Here is a 19754-nt window from a genome sequence, read left to right as displayed (position 1 = left end):
ATAGGGAAAAAAAATAGGTAAATGGAGCAGCATAGTAGCAATAAACCAAAACAGCTGGTGCAAAGCTTCAACTCTCCTGATAGATAGCGCAAAGCAGATGAGGAAGAAGCAGCACTCCAAATGAAAAACTGGATTTATTCCCCAAAGGTTCACAGCAACATTTCACCTTCTCAATCAAGGCATTATCAAGCCTACATCGAGAAGGTGAAACATTGCTGTGAACTTTTGGTGAATAAATCCAGTTTGTTATTTGGAGTGCTGCTTCCTCCTCATCTGCAGACTGTATAGGGATAAGCCCCTTCAACAAGGGAAATGGTATCGCCCAGTTGTCAGTTTATACATACATTTCCAGGAGGAATAACAGAGGAAAGACACACCATAGAGTTCTAAGAAAAAAATGCTCTAAAAATGTTATTTAATGGGGAAAATAAGCAATAACTAAAACCGACATGTCCGGTTTGCTGACAGGTCCTCTTTATTCTGTGGCTGATCACGCTAAAGCCGTTTTGTTTTATCATGCCATCCTTTCACATGAACGTATTTATAATACCTGTCATTTGTTTTCCTTCAGGAGCCATATAGTTTGCAGCTTCTGTGTTTCCTGCGTTGTTTACATACAGTATGAACATGAGCACATGTCGTCAGTGTAAATGATGTGTCTCACAACAGATATTTGTGATTAAAGTCTTTCTCTAATTATTTTGATTCCCAATCATTAGATCCCATGTGAATTATGTTTAACTCCAATTATAAGAACCCTCCCACTGGCATGTGTTTTCTGGTGCTTGGAAGGATTACACCTGATGTATAACCACCTGTTAGTTGTACTTTTCATAGCTTCCAAGGCTGTACTAAAAATATCTGCAATGTTTATTAGAATCTCCATATGTGATAATAAGATAAAAAAAAAAAAAAAAGAAATCTGTTTCACGACATTCCTACCACAAAACTGAGTCATCATTTTTAGAAATATATACATCCGGCAAAAGCTTAAATTAAATTCATAAGCATAAATATACATCATTGCCCCGCTTATAAATATGATACTCTGCTCTAAGGAACACATTGTATGTCTTTATAGCATGATTAATTAGTAAATCGAAACATGAATTAAACATAAATCAATAAATAAAACAATTCAATGCCTAAGTCCCCATGCACATGACCGTAGTTTTCATCCGTAACTACGGATCAGGTAATTACGGATGAAATTGCAGACCCATTCATTTCTATAAGCCACGGACACCTTTCCGTATATTTACGGATGAGTGTCCGGCCCGTAGAAATGATCCGCAAAATGTAGAACATGTCCTATTCTTCTCCGCAATTGTGGCACAGACTCACCCATAGAAGTCTATGGGCGCTTCCGCAAGTGAATTCATATTTGCAGACAGTAAAAAAGTCAATTCCATAATAACATTTTTTCCCGGAATAACTCCCTATACAAGTGACAGGCAATAAGGAGGAACAGGTAAGGGGAAATAATATTTATAGCAGCAAATGTTTCCACAAGTCCCTTCAACAAAATGCTGCAGTTGTTTATGGTTCCTGTATATTCACATGTGGCACATTTACTGCAGACGTTTCTGGGACTGTCCCATTTCTCTGAATTGGGTTTACAGAAATTCGTATACCTGCTGCACAAACAACCCATTTCAGATGTATGGAACTGATTTTCTGCAATAAATCTGTCGCATGTGAATAAATCCTAAGGGCAGGTTCACACGTGGCAGAATTGCTGTGAAATTCCGCTGCGGACAGTCCGCACTGGAAATCTGCAGCAGACAGTCTGTCCATTGGTTTCCACAACTTTTTAGTTATCTTCGTGCAGACGTTGCGGACAACTCCGCTGCGGACCATAGGCTGTGGTGCGGAATTTGGTGTCCGCAGCATACACTGGCTGTTGTGGACTTGTTGCGGAATTTCTCCATTGACTTCAATGGAGTTGCAAAATTAGGCTGGGTTCACACGTGGCGGAATTTCACTTAAATTCCGCTGCGGACACTCCGCAGCGTTAATCCGCAGCGGAGCCGTTTCTGCATTGACTTCCACTTCTATTTAGAAGTGTTCGTTTAGACGATGCGTAACATTCCGCTGCGGAGCATAGGCTGCGGAGCGGAATTTGGTGTTCGCAGCATGCTCTGTCTGTTGCGGAGCAGTGGCGGACTCATGGCGGAATTTCTCCATTGACTTCAATGGAGATTCTAAGTTCCGCAATGAAGTCCGCAGCTGTCATGCACATGTTATGTGTGCTGCGGATGCGTCTTACTTTTTTGCCATGACATTTCTTCATTCTGGCTGGACCTATGTATTTCTAGGTCTACAGCCAGACTGAGGAAGTCAATGGGGCTCCCGTAATGACGGGAGCGTTGCTAGGAGACGTCTGTAAATAGTCACTGTCCAGGGTGCTGAAAGAGTTAAGCGATCGGCAGTAACTGTTTCTGCACCCTGGACAGTGACTACCGATCACAATATACAGCAACTTGTAAAAAAATATAAGTTCATACTTACCGAGAACTCCCTGCTTCTGTCTCCAGTCCGGCCTCCCAGGATGACGTTTCAGTCTAAGTGACGGCTGCAGCCAATCACAGGCCAAGCACAGGCTGCAGCGGTCACATGGACTGGCGCGTCATCCAGGGAGGTCGAGCTGGATGCCGAAAGAGGGACGCGTCACCAAGACAACGGCCGGTAAGTATGAAATTCGTTTACTTTCACTAGGGAAAGTGCTGTCCCTTCTCTCTATCCTGCACTGATAGGGAGAAGGGAAGCACTTTTCCCGCAGTCCGCAGCAGCTAGTCCGCATCAATTTACTGCACATTTTGTGCAGATCCGCAGCAGAATCTGCAACGCAGATTCTGTGCGGCATTGATGCGGACAGTTGCGGAGGAAATCCGCCACGTGTGGTCATGCCCTAACGCAATGAAATCCGCAGATGTTATGTGTGTTGCGTTGCGGATTGCTTTCGCAAACAGGATATTTCATCATTCTGGCTGGACCTATGTGTTTCGAGGTCTATAGCCAGACTGAGATGGATTGTTTTAACCAGTTCAGGACCGGCTATTTTGCGCCTTCAGGACCAGACACCATTTAGCCCTTTTTAGCACGTGTTAGTTAAATGGCTATAACTTTTTTATTTTTTGGGCTAACTACGTGATTTTTGCAACGTTTTTTCCGTAGACAATGCAGGTTTAGTTTTTTATCGTTTTTATACACACCTTTTTCGCTAGTTTACAATTTTTATTCATAAAGTTTGAAAATAATAGTAAAAAAATTAACTTTTTTACGTTTCAGCTATTTTTTTTTTGGTAATAACATAATTTTACCCTAAAATAGACCTTTTATTTGTGATCGTCATTGTCTACCGTAAATTTAAATATATTACATGTCTATATTAGGGTAATTGGGTCAGCGTAGCGTTACAAAAATGATTTGCGGGGGGGGATGGTTATTTTGGGGTGGGTATTTTATGTGTATTTATTATTAATTTTTTTTGCACTTGACTTGACTTTTTTTTTTATTACTATGGTCTGTCCCTCAAAGGTCAAAAAAGACCTTTGGGGAACTTTATATATTTTTTTTCTTTCTTTTACACCATGTTTTTCCACTGTAACTGGAGCTGCACAGCAGCCCCAGTTACAGGGGAAATCAGCCCTCTCATAGTGACGATTGTCACTAATAGGGCTGTGCTGGGTCTAGTAAGACCCAGCAGAAGCCTGCCACTAACGGCACCCGGCGATCATGTGACCAGTCACATGATCACCGGGAGGAATAGAGACAGCGCCGCTGCTGCTGTCTCTATTCCTATACACAGCGTTCATTGAACGCTGTGTAAAAAGACATCAGAGAAGACAGAAGCAGCGAAAGCTGGTCTATCCTCTCCTCAGGGTCCCCGGCAGTCACTGACAGCCGAAGACCCGACATTCAGCTGCCCGATCGCGCGGGCAGCAAGTTAAAACCCGAGCCGTAAAAAGTCTATGGCTCGGGTTTTAAGGACCCTGACCGCTGGCCATAAAAATACAGCCAGCGGTCGGGAACCAGTTAAAGGAGAGCAGGAAGTACTCTTCACCTGAATCCGCAACGACTAATCCACAGCATTTTACTTCACATTTTAGGCAAAGGCACAACGGAATATTCAATGCAGATTATGTGCGGCATTGATGCGGACAGTGTCTGCAGAATTCCGCCACGTCTGAACATGCCCTAATACAGCCAAAAATGTAGTGCAATGGGCGGAATCAAAGATCACTTTTATTCCGCCCGTTTAACATCTTAAATGCCGCTGTCTATTGCGACTGCGGCATTTAAACTGTTAGACACGGGGGGGGCTGCCCCTCCAACGTGCCATCACCCCCCCCCACGACGCGATCACAGGTTGACAATGGTTGCTATGGCAGCCTGGGGGGCCTAATAAAGGCCTATGGCAGGGCTTCAAAGGAGTCTGTCAGTATTACGATATACTGCAATACATTCGGCTTGCATTATATCATGCAAGCGATCCAACGATCGCTGGTTCAGGTCCACTAGGGGTACAAATAAAAAAATTAAAAAAACAGCTATATAACGTTTTTTTGAATGTTCCAAAAAAAAATAAAACATTTTAATTTAAGAAAAAATGCTATTTTCAGTAAAGCAATGTTCAAAAAAATAAAAGTTAACATAACTGGTATCGCCACGTTCATAAAAGTCCGAAATATCACAATATAGCATTGTTTAACCCACTTGGTGAACGCTGTAAAAAAAAATATCTATGCATATATATGCAAATTGCTGTTTTTTGGTCACCTTAATAGAATTAAAAGTGGTCAAAAAGTCGCATGTACCGCAATATGGTATCAGTGAAAACTACAGCTCGCCCCACAATATTTAAGCCCTCACAACCCTAAATTGATGGAAAAATAAAAAAGTTATGGCTCTCAGCAAATAGTTTTATTTTTTTCAAAGTGGTAAAACATAAAACAAAATATATAAATTTGGCATCGCCGTAATTTTATCAACCTATAGAATAAGGTGAATATGGAGTTTTTACCGCCTGATGGACCTCGTAAAAAAAAAAACCCCAAAAACTGGCGTAACCGCTATTTTTTGTCCATTTCACCCTACAAATAATTATTTTTCGGCTTCCCAGTACCTTATGCAGTACAATGAATGGTGCCATGAAAAACTTCAACTTGTCCTGCAAAAAACAAGCCCTCATCTGGCTTTGGTAATAAATAAATAAGAAAGCTATGGCTTTTGGAAGGCGGGGAGGAAAAAACGAAAATTAAAAAACGAAAATTTGCCTGGTCTTTAAGAGGTTAAAATATGTTTGTATCTAGGTCCGTACGTTATCCATATGGCATTTGTATGTCATTAGTATAGCATCCGTTTTTTGAAGGGGATGTCTTATCTCATTCAATTCTTTCCCTAGCAGGCAGCCCATCAGTAATAAGAATCTGTAAGGGCATGTGCACACACAAAATAATAAACGTCTGAAAATACAGAGCTGTTTTCTAGGGAAAACAGCTCCTCATTTTAAGATATTTTTTATTCAAAGTCGCGTTTTTCGAGGCGTTTTTAACAGCCATATTTGGAGCTGTTTTTCTATAGAGTATGATAAACGGCTCCAAAAACGGCTGAAGACGTGACATGCACTTCTTTTTCGTGGCCGTTTTTTTACGGGGCCAGATTGAAAAACAGCCGCGTAAAAAACGCCCTGTTGGAACAGACTGCCGTTTTTCCCATTGAAACCAATGGGCAGATGTTTGGAGGCGTTCTGATTCCGATTTTTCAGCCGTTTTTCGGGCCGAAAAACGGCTGAAAATAGCCGTGTGAACATGCCCTAAGGGCACGGCCAGACATGGCGGCGTTTTTCCGCTGCAAATGTTGGTGCAGCTTTGGGGCAATTACGCAACGAATCTGCACCAACATTTGCATATTTGACAGGTAATTCAGACGTTGCAGATATCACAGCGGACTTGCCACAGATTTCAGTTTTTGTATTGCAAAGGCTGAAATCCGCAGTGCAATTCCGCTTCTTCTCCGCAACAGTCAGTGCATGCTGTGGAGGGAAAATTCCACACTGCAGCCTGTGGTCCGCAGCAGAGTTTTCCGCAACATCTGAACTAACTTGCCTCAAAATGTATTGAAACAAATGTAAAAAACGGCCGCAGGAGAATTACACTGCGGACTGTCCGCAGCGGAATTCCACAGCAATTCCACCACATCTGGCCGTGCCTTAATACTGATGAAATACTGACGACTTATTAATGCAATATCATCCATAATATATGCCTATTACGGTCATTTAGGCCTCTTTTACATGACGTTATTTTGATCAAAACCAAGAATGGCTTTAAAATCTGGAAGAGGTGGAAATCTTTCAATGATATTTTTTCTCCGTGTAGGTGTCACTCCTGGCTTTGGCCTACAAATACAGAAGCAAAATAGTGACCAAAATACTGCTGTGTGAAAATGGCCAAAGTTTAAGTCCACACAGGACAGAAATGCTGCAGATTTTCCATCTGGATTTTCGCTCAGAAAATCTGCATCAGACTACAGTACCAGCCATGTAAATGAGATTTGAACAACTCTTATCTACATGCTGCGGAATTTTTCCTCATGGAAATTGACCTACATTGTGGAGTTTAATATTGGCAGCACGTCAATTTGTGTTGCCGATTTTCACTGCAGATTTCACCCTTTTTAAAATAGAGGGGTGAAATCCACAGCACATCTGCAGCAAAATCCGCATGTTGCATTATGCAGATTTTGCTGTGGATTTGCGGCACATTTTTAGTAACAACTTGTGGACCCGGTCTTAATCTGCACATTATTCGTCTTAGGATAACTTGTTAATAATATAAAAAACATATTATCTTCACCAATAAAATGAATCAATATTTAGTTTGATACAATGCATGGTCCCTAGTAAGGAATTTCAAAGTAAACTCCATCTTGACATTAATTGAATGTCCCTCACAATTCCAGAGAGAAAAAATATGTAATGAAAACATTCTCTAAGAACAGGATAAAAGTTTGATCAAATAGAATAAGATGACACAAACCACTCTCAGGTTTATTGGGAAAACCTTTCTTTTTTCTTGGGTATTGGGATTTTTATTTTTTCTTGTACTAAGACTTTCTTGCTTCCAAAGTAACATTTACTTTTTTCACCTTTCAATAGCTGATATTAAAAAGGAAAGTATCAACACATACATAATACTTTTACCATATCCTAAATGTCTTTCAGCAAAATCTGACATTATTTTACAAGGTGCCGTACTAATTTATGAAAACTGCCGGGTATGGGATAAGCTGTGAAATTGTTGCCATCGCTCTTATGTTGATGCCAGGACAAACATTCCAGTTTTTTAAAATAAATTGATATACATATGAAGCAGGATCTGTTTTGTTATCCATTGGCTGGTATGGTCCATATGTATTTACACCGGTTGGATAGTTCCAAAACCTATTAGGCTAGGGCTCCACGGAAACATGCTTTTCTTACATTATTTGAATATTAAATGTGTATTAATATATAATGTGTAATTATACCTTTTTTTTAAAAATATTTATTTTATATTTAAGTATGTACACAGCGTTATATAAACCAGTTCTTCTCAAACTGTGAGGCGGGACTCACCGATGAGGTGTTCCCCAGTTTTTGGTGAGGCGCAGTTTAGTAATCAGTTTTGCCAGAACTTATCATATGATACACCAATAACTGCATCATTTTCTGATTTAGAATTATAATGTACTTCCTTTATTCTTACTTTCATTTTATACTGGTTTCAGAAGCCGAATGAAAGATATACCGTATATATTTTTTTATTTTGGCATGGACTCCGACCCCTTGTGGTTAGGTTTAAGATTCCATATGTTCTGTCTAGTGAGGTCCAAGTGGATAAAGTTTGAGAAGTCCTAAGGATGCCATTGTATAATAGACATATGCAATGATGTAGCTTGATTCTTCTCAGCCCCAATGCAGAATATGTACCTAGGTCCCACGATCATCACATTTAATATTACCATGACAGGCTATCAAACCACTGTACTGCTAATGTGATAGAGGGGCCAGAACACAATATCATGTTTTATATGTTTTTTCTGTTTTAATGATATTTGAAGTGTAATTCCAGCAAATGCTGCTCTCAGTTTATTTCATCCCAGAATATCTCTGTTGACTCTTTTACAATAAGGGTATGTTCACACAGCTTATTTTCGTCCATTCTTCGGGCCGTAAATGGCTAAAAAACGGCCAAAAAATTGGAAGCAGAACGACTCCAAACATCTAATAATATGGCATTCTGTTGCTCGGGCGTATTTTTACGTGGCCGTCTTGTAAAAGAACGTCCGCGGCGAAGAAGTGCATGTCACTTCTTGAGCTGTTTTTGGAGCCATTTTTCATTGACTCAATAGAAAAACAGCTCCAAAAACGGCCGTAAAAAACGCAGCGAAAAACGCGAGTTGCTAAAAAAACTTCTGAAAATCAGGAGCTGTTTTCCCTTGAAAACAGCTCCGTATTTTCAGTTTTTTTTTTGCTAAGCGTGTGAACATACCCTGACAACCACTTGTAACTGGGTTCTTTAAAAAAGATTTGTGTCTATGAAATTCAAGCACAGATATATCTAAAAAGTACTAAATGTGTTCATTTTCTTCTCATTTCCCATTTATGAGACCAAATCCCACAGATAAAACATTACAGGAAATTCGGTCCTCCAGCACAATATACTATTAACAGTGATATGTACACATGTTGAGGTAATTGATGAGGACTTATGTTAGATCTATTTATATAAACCAAATGGAGTATACAAGAAGCGGTAATCGGTAATCCTTAAAGTGTGGCTTTTCTGAGATGAAGTCTATTATGTCTTTGCAGGTGGTGTTTGCATTGCCCAATCATTGAAAATCCCCCGCGAACCCAAGCCAGGAGAATACGATAAAATCATTAGGCGCCTGCTGGAAACCCCTAATGCTCGAGCAATAATCATTTTTGCAAATGAAGATGACATAAGGTGATGGTTCCCTTCTATTGTTTCCAGCATGTTTGATCTTTCCCAGTGGCAGGAGAATTGCAGAAACCTATTTCTCTCTTATCAGTTTTACATTAACTCGTCACGGATACTCTTGTGAGACTGAAGGTGTAGAAAATTTCAATTGCATTTAGACAAATGCTGTTCAGCTGTTCCTATGAGACAGTCTCGCTGTCTTTCTGTAACGGCATAGCATCCTGTGGATTAAGACATCAGATGAATGAGATAAATGAAATGAGAATGATAGACAATGTACGCTACATTAGGGTTAGACAAAAACAAATTAACATGAACTTCAGACATGAAAAGGGGCTATCGCTTTTTTCTTTTTGTGTCTGAAGTTAGAGTCAAGTTGACAGAATGATTGACTAATCGTTTCCTCCCTGGATGTTTAGTGGATCTAGTTAATGTGTCTTGACTGAAATCAATGGACATTTCTTTTTTTCCATTTTCTTTCTATTCTTTTTTCCTGCAGACGAATCCTTGAAGCAGCTAAAAGAAACAATCAAACTGGACATTTCCTTTGGATTGGTTCTGACAGCTGGGGGTCTAAAATTTCGCCAGTATACCAACAAGAGGTGATGGCAGAGGGAGCTGTTACAATTCTACCAAAGAGAGCCTCAATAGATGGTAATATACCTGTAAATATAAAAATAAAATAGCAATCAACATGACACTTAGGGCATGGCCCCACGTGGCGGTTTTCCTCCGCAGCTGTCCGCATCAATGCCGCACAAAATCTGCGTTGCAGATTCTGCGGTGGATCTGCCCAAAATGTGCAGTAAATTGATGCGGACTAGCTGCTGCGTACTGCGGTAAAAGTGCTTCCCTTGTCTCTATCAGTGCAGGATAGAGAGAAGGGAGAGCACTTTCCCTAGTGAAAGTAAAATAATTTCATACTTACCGGCCGTTGTCTTGGTGACGCGTCCCTCTTTCGGCATCCAGCCCGACCTCCCTGGATGACGCGGCAGTCCATGTGACCGCTGCAGCCTGTGATTGGCTGCAGCCGTCACTTAGACTGAAACGTCATCCTGGGAAGCCGGACTGGAGACAGAAGCAGGGAGTTCTCGGTAAGTATGAACTTCTATTTTTTTTACAGGTTGCTGTATATTGGGATCGGCAGTCACTGTCCAGGGTGCAGAAACAGTGACTGCCGATCGCTTAACTCTTTCAGCACCCTGGACAGTGACTATTTACTGACGTCTCCTAGCAACGCTCCCGTAATTACGGGAGCCCCATTGACTTCCTCAGTCTGGCTGTAGACCTAGAAATACATAGGTCCAGCCAGAATGAAGAAATGTCATGTCAAAAAAGCAAGACGCATCCGCAGCACACATAACATGTGCATGACATCTGCGGACTTCATTGCGGAATTTAGAATCTCCATTGAAGTCAATGGAGGACTTGCGCAATGAGTCCGCAACCAGTCCGCCACTGGTCCGCAACATCCATTGTATGCTGCGGACACCAAATTCCGCACCACAGCCTATGCTCCGCAGCGGAATTTTCAGCCACGTTTAAACGAAGCCTACTAAAAAGAAGTGGAAGGCAATGGAGAAACGGCTCCGCTGCGGATTAACGCTGCGGAGTGTCCGCAGCGGAATTCAAGAGCAATTCCGCCACGTGGGGCTTTGCCCTTAATATAAAAGATTCATGTAACTTATCACCCCAGCCTTCATACCACACACATATTTTGCAGTAGTTTTGCAATTTTGCTGGCTAAATAGCGGTAACTTTTTTATTTATTTATGTTGTTAAGGTGTTTTTTGCATTTTGTTTTATGACAGATAGGGCTTTTTATTAAATATATATACATATATATATATATATATATATATATATATATATATATATATATAGATAGATATATATATATATCTATATATATATATATATATATATATATTTACACACATTTGTTTTATTACAAATATTTGATTTTTAATGTATAAAAATTAGGAAAAATACATTTTCAACTCTTTGTTTTATGTGTGATCATATAGAAGACACACCTAAATATAAATGATATTTGTGTTCCCTATTGTCTACTATTAAATGTAGTATTTTGGGACCTTATGAGCACAAATTTTGTAGTAATTTTGCACTTTTGCTGATTAAATGCCTGTAAATGTTTTATTTATTTATGTTAAGATGATTTGACAATTTGCTTTATAAAAGATAGGGCTTTTTCAAAATAGATTTTACGCACATATTTGTTTTATTAGAAATGTTTGATTTTTAGTGTATGAAATTGGAAAAATAAATTTTTCACGTTAAAACTATTTTTTTTTTTGTGATGACATAGGAGAAATCCCTAAATAGACTTGATATTTGTGCCCACTATTGTCCACTATTTAGTATAATATACAACATTGCCTAGATAGGGGCATTGCATAGGGTCTATGGCTTTGGAAACAGTTGGCAATGAAGTTATTAAGGTTTTTTTTCATATTTTTTTATTATTTATGCTATTATTATTTATAGTTATACCTTGGAGTTGTCACACGACAGCTGTCACATGATCACTGAGGCTAACACCGCTTTGGTCACTTTCGCACGGCAGTATTTTGCTTAGTATTTTCTAAAATAGGAGTGGCTCCAAAGTACGGAAAGAAGTACAAATCTTTCCATTATACTTTTCTCTTTTTATGTTTTATTCCTGGCTTTGGGTTCCAAATATTGAAGCAAAATATTGACCAAAATACAGCCGCATAAAAGAGGCCTTTTTTCAGTTTTTTTCAAAATCACAAATTGAGTACTGTGTATATACAGATTAAGAAGTCAGGAAATATTAACAACTTTTTATTATAATTTTCTTGGTCTCTATAATTCTGAATATAATGACAAACAGATAGACTTTACAGTAAGTTATGAGGCATGATATTAGCTACAATAAAGATTTAAGAGTACTTATTCGTAATAAAAACTACAGTTTAGTCCTTACTGTCCATTTGTTAAGTGAGAATAATGATAAACAATTATATTATAAGAATTTACAGCAACATGAAACAAATCCCCTGCCTGACTGATGGTATTACCAGTCCAGATCAGCATTATATACCATATGGTAGAGCAGATGGCATCATTTTGAGTGGGACACATTTATTGGTCATTATGTGTATTAATGATTGTTTTTGTTTTTATGAAATAGGATTTGATAGATATTTTAGAAGCCGGTCATTAGCCAATAACCGAAGAAATGTATGGTTTGCAGAGTTTTGGGAAGAGAACTTTAACTGCAAATTGGGATCACATGGTAAAAAGAACAGTCATTTAAAGAAATGTACTGGTAAGTACACTATAATTATCTTTCCTTGTATGTTTAAAAAAGAAAATAGTCATCTGCTTTCATTGTCTTACCTGTCGCAGGAGAAATAATAGCTGTAATACATAGGTTTTTGCCACATTGCTAATTTTTACAAATGTCTCGGTGTTACAGAAGAACAATGAATGTTACAATAGTAAGCAACAATGAGGACAATACATAAAATGTTTTTGTCCCTGTAAATTGCTTTATCCTATTACATACAAGTCTACCTGTCATTTTAATTGCCTGGGCTTCTTGATTCCTATGCAGACACCTTTGTTAGAAGATATTTGTCTACTTCATGTTGGGTCAATTTTATTGAAGGTTTTATGTGGATTTGTTTCTAACCTATGGATTACTGCCAGGCCTCTTGGGTATACAATACCAGAGAGACTCTTGATCTATGTTGATTGATGACAATTAGATTCAAGCACATCTAATAGACACATCTTGAAATAAATTAGCTAGCTCGTAAGGGTGGATTCACACGTGGCAGATTTTTTGCAGAAATTTCTTCGACTGAAAATCAGTTCCATTTATCAGAATGGAATTTTCAGAAATCTATGAGCTTGCTGCAGAAACAACCCTATTTAGATAAATGGAACAGAACTTTCTGCAACAAAACCTGCCGCATGTGACTGCACCCCCTAAAACAAAGATTTTTTTTAAAATACAGAACCTGTTCTCTAGATTATCTTTCTTTGACTCTATGCATATCATTCAACATACTTAAGTTTTGGAGAGTTTATGACAGAAAAGAATCGTGGGGTGTCCCAGACTAGGGACCCTCACTGATCATAAAGTAATGGCATATCTTATAGATATGCCATAAATTTATGAGATGGGTATAACCCTATAAATTGCATCATAAACTTATTTTCTTTGCAGAAGCAAGGACTATCATCAATGAGATCTAATACATAATTTGTGAATCAACCCATAAAAAATAGATAGTAGAGGAAAGTAATTCACTCCAGAGTCATCTCTAAATGGAGTTGTCTTCTGCTGGACATTTGGGACTAATATTTTGTCATAGACAAATATTCAAAGTAAGAAAGAGATAGGTACTGCTTTGGCTCCAGGAGCACTATAAGGCCGGGTTCACAGGAGCGTGTGCGTTTTGCACGTGCAAAATACGCAACGTTTTGCGCGCGCAAAAGGCACTTGACAGATCCGTGTGACAGCCCTGTATGTTGCGCGGCTGCGTGCTTTTCGCGCAGCCACCATCATTATGACACTCTGTTTGGATGTTTGTAAACAGAAAAGCATGTGGTGCTTTTCTGTTTTCATTCATCCTTTTCACAGCTTCAAGTGCTTCCGTGTGGCATGCGTGGTTTTCACGCACCCATTGACTTCAATGGGTGCGTGATGCGCGAAAAACGCCCAAAGAACGTACATGTCGTGACTTTTTTTCAGCGGGCTCAAGCTGCGTAAAAATCACGCACATGTCTGCACGGCCCCATAGACTAATATACGTCCGTGCGACACGCGTGAAAATAACGTATATCCCGTTCGTCTGAATAAGCCCTAAGTCTAAGCGATCAGGCGACCGCATAGGTCTAAACGGGTTTAATTGAATCCACAACAGGTGGTACTCAGTAGTGTGATAAGACAAGCACAAATACAATGCTAAAAAATAGAAAAAATTCATGGCAATCACCATTCAGCATGGATGTGGAGCACAAGCCTACGGCCATTTCGAGAGTACCCGCGCTTTGTCAAGGCCTCGGCATTGTTGCAGCCCACGCCACCTTATATACACGTAAGAAAACTTTAATGTTACATACAAATTAGTAAATAATAATAAAAACAAGGTAGAATTACCATATGTGGTCTGCATCGGATCAGCAAGGTAACAGTGTTGCAAAAGAAAGCAGAATAATAGTACATAGATACAAGTAATAAAACAAGTCAAATAATTACTCAGACTTCTCGGTCCTAAAGTCCTCCACCTATCTCAGATTGGCTGAATAGACATAAACATAACATTCATCCAGAGCACACTGATAACATACAGGGATTAATTCAAAAACATGTTATACAAAACATTTTTAGCTAGAGTTTAACAGGGCATATTGCTACAGCCTTATATAACCATTTTAAGCAAAAAAAGAACTCAAATCCTTATGGTCATTAAGACCAGGGGGACCAAGGGCCTCTGTTTGTAGAATCAATTCAGCTTCTATCTGAAGCAGCATATTGTGTTTATTCCCTCCAGAGTAATTTTGTTTGACACACCTTAACCCTGCAAAGAACATACATTTATGTATGTATCCATTATGGTGATTAAGAATATGCTTAATAAGGCATGGAGACCCCGCCCCCATGATAATAGATCGCGTATGCTTCCTAAATCTCTTAAACATCTGGCAAATTGGTTGTCTAGCAGGATATGTTGTCATAGCCTGGAACCACTGTAAGGATGCTCTGTCACTTTGGTGGGCGAATCTAAAAGTGATATTCAAATAATAATTTCCTAAAATGTATTCAACTGAAATAGTTTTTTAAATAATTATTATATTTAGACTAGGTTGACCCTAGAGATGATTCTTCGTTGATTCTACAATATTTTATTACACTTCTCATTGGAGAAGTGGATCCACTAAGCTGTAATCAGTTTGGCGCTGGCTAGAAAGGGGTGCAGAGTCTAAGGAATCTCCCCGTTCTTCCCCCTTAACACCTGCAAGAAGGTATGGACTTTTCCAGTTGGATTCCCAGATCGCAGCCCCCAGAAAAGCCACTGATTCACGTCGGATGGACGGTAGAAGAGAACTTGTAGCAACGTAACCAGGGATCAACAACGAATTAGCGATCAGGATGCAGTAAGCCAGAGGATTAAACAGAATCGTATTCAGGAGAAGAATAGCCGGAACTTGGTGCTGGAGATGGGAAAGGTGAGTAATAAATGTGAATTGCTGATTTCTTGAATTCCAGGATTATGAACCTGGTAAGCTGTTTTCTAGAAAGAAAAAACATTTGAAAGTTGGAAGCGTTAATATTAGGGAAATGTTAGATGCTCAAATAGAAAGAAATACGTCACTAAACAAAAAGATATGCTGTAATTGAAGATCTATGTTTAGGCCTTTTTACATGTGTCGAAGATCTGGGAATGCAATGCTCGTTCCCGATCATCTGCTCGTGTAGAAGGGCCCAGCGATCAGCCGACATACGACCACGTTTGTCGGCTGAATACATCTTTAATACAGCAGAAAAAATCATCGTTGTCAACAGTACATCTCCGTCTTTTGTGTAAATAAACTATATAAGCGAAAGAAACACTATCACCAGTCATGTCTTGTTCCCCGAAATGGCGTCCTACTCCGAACAAGGAACAAGGCATGACTGGTCAGTATTGGTGATGTATTGATGTGGGGGATTGTGATGATATTTTATTAATTTTGAATTTAGCACTTTTTCTGTGGCGATATTTTGGGTATTTGAGTAGTAGGCCATAGGTACATGTACTATTTGGAAGGCGGTTATTGATTATATACCAACTTGCTGGCCACTGGCAATTTAGCCTTTCTTCTATAAAACCATACTGCCTGTATATACTGCACTTTAGCATTTTCTATGTCATGTGCATTACATCTAATAGATCTGCATATGCATATGATATCCCTGTTGTAATCGTCCTATTGTCATCAGTGTGGATTCATTTTTATGTATTGTTATTTTAAAGAATATGAAATAAAGTAAGCTGAATAAAAATACATAAAGACTCAGTCTTAAATCAGATCGTTTTTGGAACACATTCCCAATGATTTTGATGTCAATTAAGGTTCATTATGATTGTAACTCTGGGACCAATCCTTTATCTATTATAAAGCATTACAAATGACAAGAAGTCCTTGGGAAAACCAGGGATATGTGGAAAGCCTGCACGGATGTGTACTTCCAAGTTAATCTTTATTCTGCTAATCAAATATGTTGGTTTATCTTCCTAATTACAGCAAATTATTGTCTAGACACTTTATGAAACACTCTGCTTTATCATAAAAAGTTGACACTGAAATTTTGTTCACATTTCTTGAGCTTCTTTAACCAAAACTTTTTGTCCTGCTCTGGTTACTTTGTCGATTTTTAGTTATTTAGCAATACTTGCTGGTGCCAAAATCACAAATGCATGTAGTGTCACATGAAACAAACTGTATTTCAAGTCATTTAGTGTGCATTAGTGAGACACAATACCATAATGGCTACTGTTATTTGGAGAAGCATGGACAATCAATACTGTAATGAGAAAAGATGTTTGACTAAGACATGTATTGAGTAGATTTAAAACCACCAATCTCGCAGTCTTCTTTCATTTCCTAATTATTGTACAACTCAATAAATACCTAGAGTAAATGTAATATATACTTAATGTTTACAATCTTTATTAGCAGTTTGTTTAACCACATCATATAAAGAAGTATATTATTGGTCTGGTGTCAGAAAGGATGTACACATATGTGTTTTGTGTTTTTTCCACATTATTACTGATATATTATCTAATCACATCATGTGCCCCCAAAATAGTGTTAACCTTATTTTTTGCCATTATGGATCACAATCACCATCTTACATAACATACAAACGCAAAGTTAACATCAGAAAAGTGGATTCCAATTAGAAACACGACACTAAAAGGTAAAACACATTTAAAAATATTCCATAAACTTTAGATAGTAGAGACTCGATCATAAAATAATCATATAACTAGATATATTAAACAGGCCTTGCCCACTTAGCCTGAGTTCAATGATAACCCCACCATATAAAACCCAATAATACGGAAGGAGTTGAAGGAAGCTGCTATAATCCTCTTCTTTTCAAGCAGGAAACAGAATGTTCCTAATTTATTGCTCATCTATTTCACAGCTTGTAATGCCACAGAGCCACAAGTGTCCAATCAAAAGAAGAAGCCCTCTCGCTTGTATAACTTGCAGAAAATGTAAGGACCAACTCATGCCTGGCATAGCTGACTTTCTAGAAGTAAACTTACAAACATACCAAATAAACAATAAATAAACAATGTACCAAAATAAAAACAGTGGAGGCATAAGACTAAACCAAATTTATAAACATAGAGGAAATGTAATCCCATGCAGACCCTTCTCTTTATACTTGAAGGCTATGTAAACCTTTGACAGGCAATTTATATATATATATATACTACCGTTCAAAAGTTTAGGGTCACTTAGAAATTTCCTTATTTTTGCAAGAAAAGCACAGTTTTTTTCAATGAAGATAACATTAAATTAATCAGAAATACACTCTATACATTGTTAATGTGCTAAATGACTATTCTAGCTGCAAACGTCTGTTTTTTAATGCAATATCTACATAGGTGTATAGAGGCCCATTTCCAGCAACCATCACTCCAGTGTTCTAATGGTACATTGTGTTTGCTAACTGTGTTAGAAGGCTAATGGATGATTAGAAAACACTTGAAAACCCTTGTGCAATTATGTTAGCACCGCTGTAAACAGTTTTGCTGTTTAGAGGAGCTATAAAACTGACCTTCCTTTGAGCTAGTTGAGAATCTGGAGCATTACATTTGTGGGTTCGATTAAACTCTCAAAATGGCTAGAAAAAGAGAGCTTTCGTGTGAAACTCGACAGTCTATTCTTGTTCTTAGAAATGAAGGCTATTCCATGCAAGAAATTGCCAAGAAACTGAAGATTTCCTACAACGGTGTGTACTACTCCCTTCAGAGGACAGCACAAACAGGCTCTAACCAGAGTAGAAAGGGAAGTGGGAGGCCCCACTGCACAACTGAGCAACAAGACAAGTACATTAGAGACTCTAGTTTGAGAAATACCAGCAGAAAAAATGGGACATAGATATCAAAACCACAAAAAGGCCATACTTACTAGGTGGGTGGGTGGGTGAAAACCCGTTCCCAGCAGGACGCAGACAGGTCAAAAAATGCTGCAGAAGGAGGGTGCATTAAGTAGTGATAGCCACTCCCACTAGTCTTGAGGGGAGTGGCAAACTAAGTGCTCAAAGGTATACAATAAATGAGTGTCAGTGTTAGTGTAGTGCTAGGGTGTGAATGTATGGTAAAAAAGAAATGTTTATGTATGGAAGTGTCAGAACTGTGTGATAATGTAATAAGAATAAATAATAAATAAGTGTAACCCAACGTCAAGGGTCACCAGTGCCTTGCGAGTCCCTAACTAGAACTTTTCGTTCCTATTTTAAAAACACCAGCAGAAAAAGTGGGACATAGATATCAAAACCACAAAAAAGGCCATACTTACACTTATTTATTATTTATTTTTATTACATTATCACACAGTTCTGACACTTCCATACATACACATTTCTTTTTTACCATACATTCACACCCTAGCACTACACTAACACTCATTTATTGTACACCTTTGAACACTTAGTTTGCCACTCCCCTCAAGACTAGTGGGAGTGGCTATCACTATTTAATGCACCCTCCTTCTGCAGCATTTTCTGACCTGTCTGCGTCCTGCTGGGAACGGGTTTTCACCCACCCACCCACCTAGTAAGTATGGCCTTTTTTGTGGTTTAGTTTGACGAATAGACACCTCACAGGTCCTCAACTGGCAGCTTCATTAAATAGTACCCGCAAAATGCCAGTGTCAACGTCTACAGTGAAGAGGCAACTCCGGGATGCTGGCCTTCAGGGCAGAGTGGCAAAGAAAAAGCCATATCTGAGACTGGCTAATAAAAGGAAAAGATTAATATGGGCAAAAGCACACAGACATTGGACAGAGGAAGATTGGAAAAAACTGTTATGGACAGACGAATCGAAGTTTGAGGAGTTTGGATCACTCAGAAGAACATTTGTGAGATGCAGAACAACTGAAAAGATGCTGGAAGAGTGCCTGACGCCATCTGTCAAGCATGGTGGAGGTAATGTGATGGTCTGGCATTGCTTTGGTGCTGGTAAAGTGGGAGATTTGTACAAGGTAAAAGGGATTTTGAATAAGGAAGGCTATCACTCCATTTTGCCATACCCTGTGGACAGCGCTTGATTGGAGCCAATTTCATCCTACAACAGGACAATGACCCAAAGCACACCTCCAAATTATGCAAGAACTATTTAGGGAAGAAGCAGGCAGCTGGTATTCTATCTGTAATGGAGTGGCCAGCGCAGTCACCAGATCTCAACCCCGTAGAGCTGTTGTGGGAGCAGCTTGACCATATGGTACGCAAGAAGTGCCCATCAAGCCAATCCAACTTGTGGGAGGGGCTTCTGGAAGCATGGGGTGAAATTTCTCCCGATTACCTCAGCAAATTAACAGCTAGAATGCCAAAGGTCTGCAATGCTGTAATTGCTGCAAATGTAGCATTCTTTCACAAAAGCAAAGTTTGAAAAAGAAAATTATTATTTCAAATAAAAATCATTATTTCTAACCTTGTCAATGTCTTGACTATATTTTCTAGTCATTTTGCAACTCATTTGATAT

At 38.9% G+C, this 19754-nt stretch overlaps 1 protein-coding gene across 2 annotated transcripts in view; it reads left to right on the top strand.

The window, feature by feature from the left end:
- GRM8 (glutamate metabotropic receptor 8) overlaps positions 1–19754 on the top strand; it is a 1038560-nt gene that overhangs the window by 622716 nt on the left and 396090 nt on the right. For both annotated transcript variants that reach the window (XM_075857175.1, XM_075857176.1), the window contains exons 4-6: positions 8861–8996; positions 9490–9644; positions 12166–12303. In XM_075857175.1, coding sequence (XP_075713290.1) covers positions 8861–8996; positions 9490–9644; positions 12166–12303 — 429 coding nt within the window. The remainder of the gene's footprint in view (positions 1–8860; positions 8997–9489; positions 9645–12165; positions 12304–19754) is intronic.

The sequence above is a fragment of the Rhinoderma darwinii genome, chromosome 3 (genome assembly GCF_050947455.1).
Source record: "Rhinoderma darwinii isolate aRhiDar2 chromosome 3, aRhiDar2.hap1, whole genome shotgun sequence".
Taxonomy (NCBI): Eukaryota; Metazoa; Chordata; class Amphibia; order Anura; family Rhinodermatidae; genus Rhinoderma; species Rhinoderma darwinii.
The sequence above is the reverse complement of the archived record's forward strand: the minus strand, read 5'-3'. Positions and strand labels throughout refer to the sequence as shown.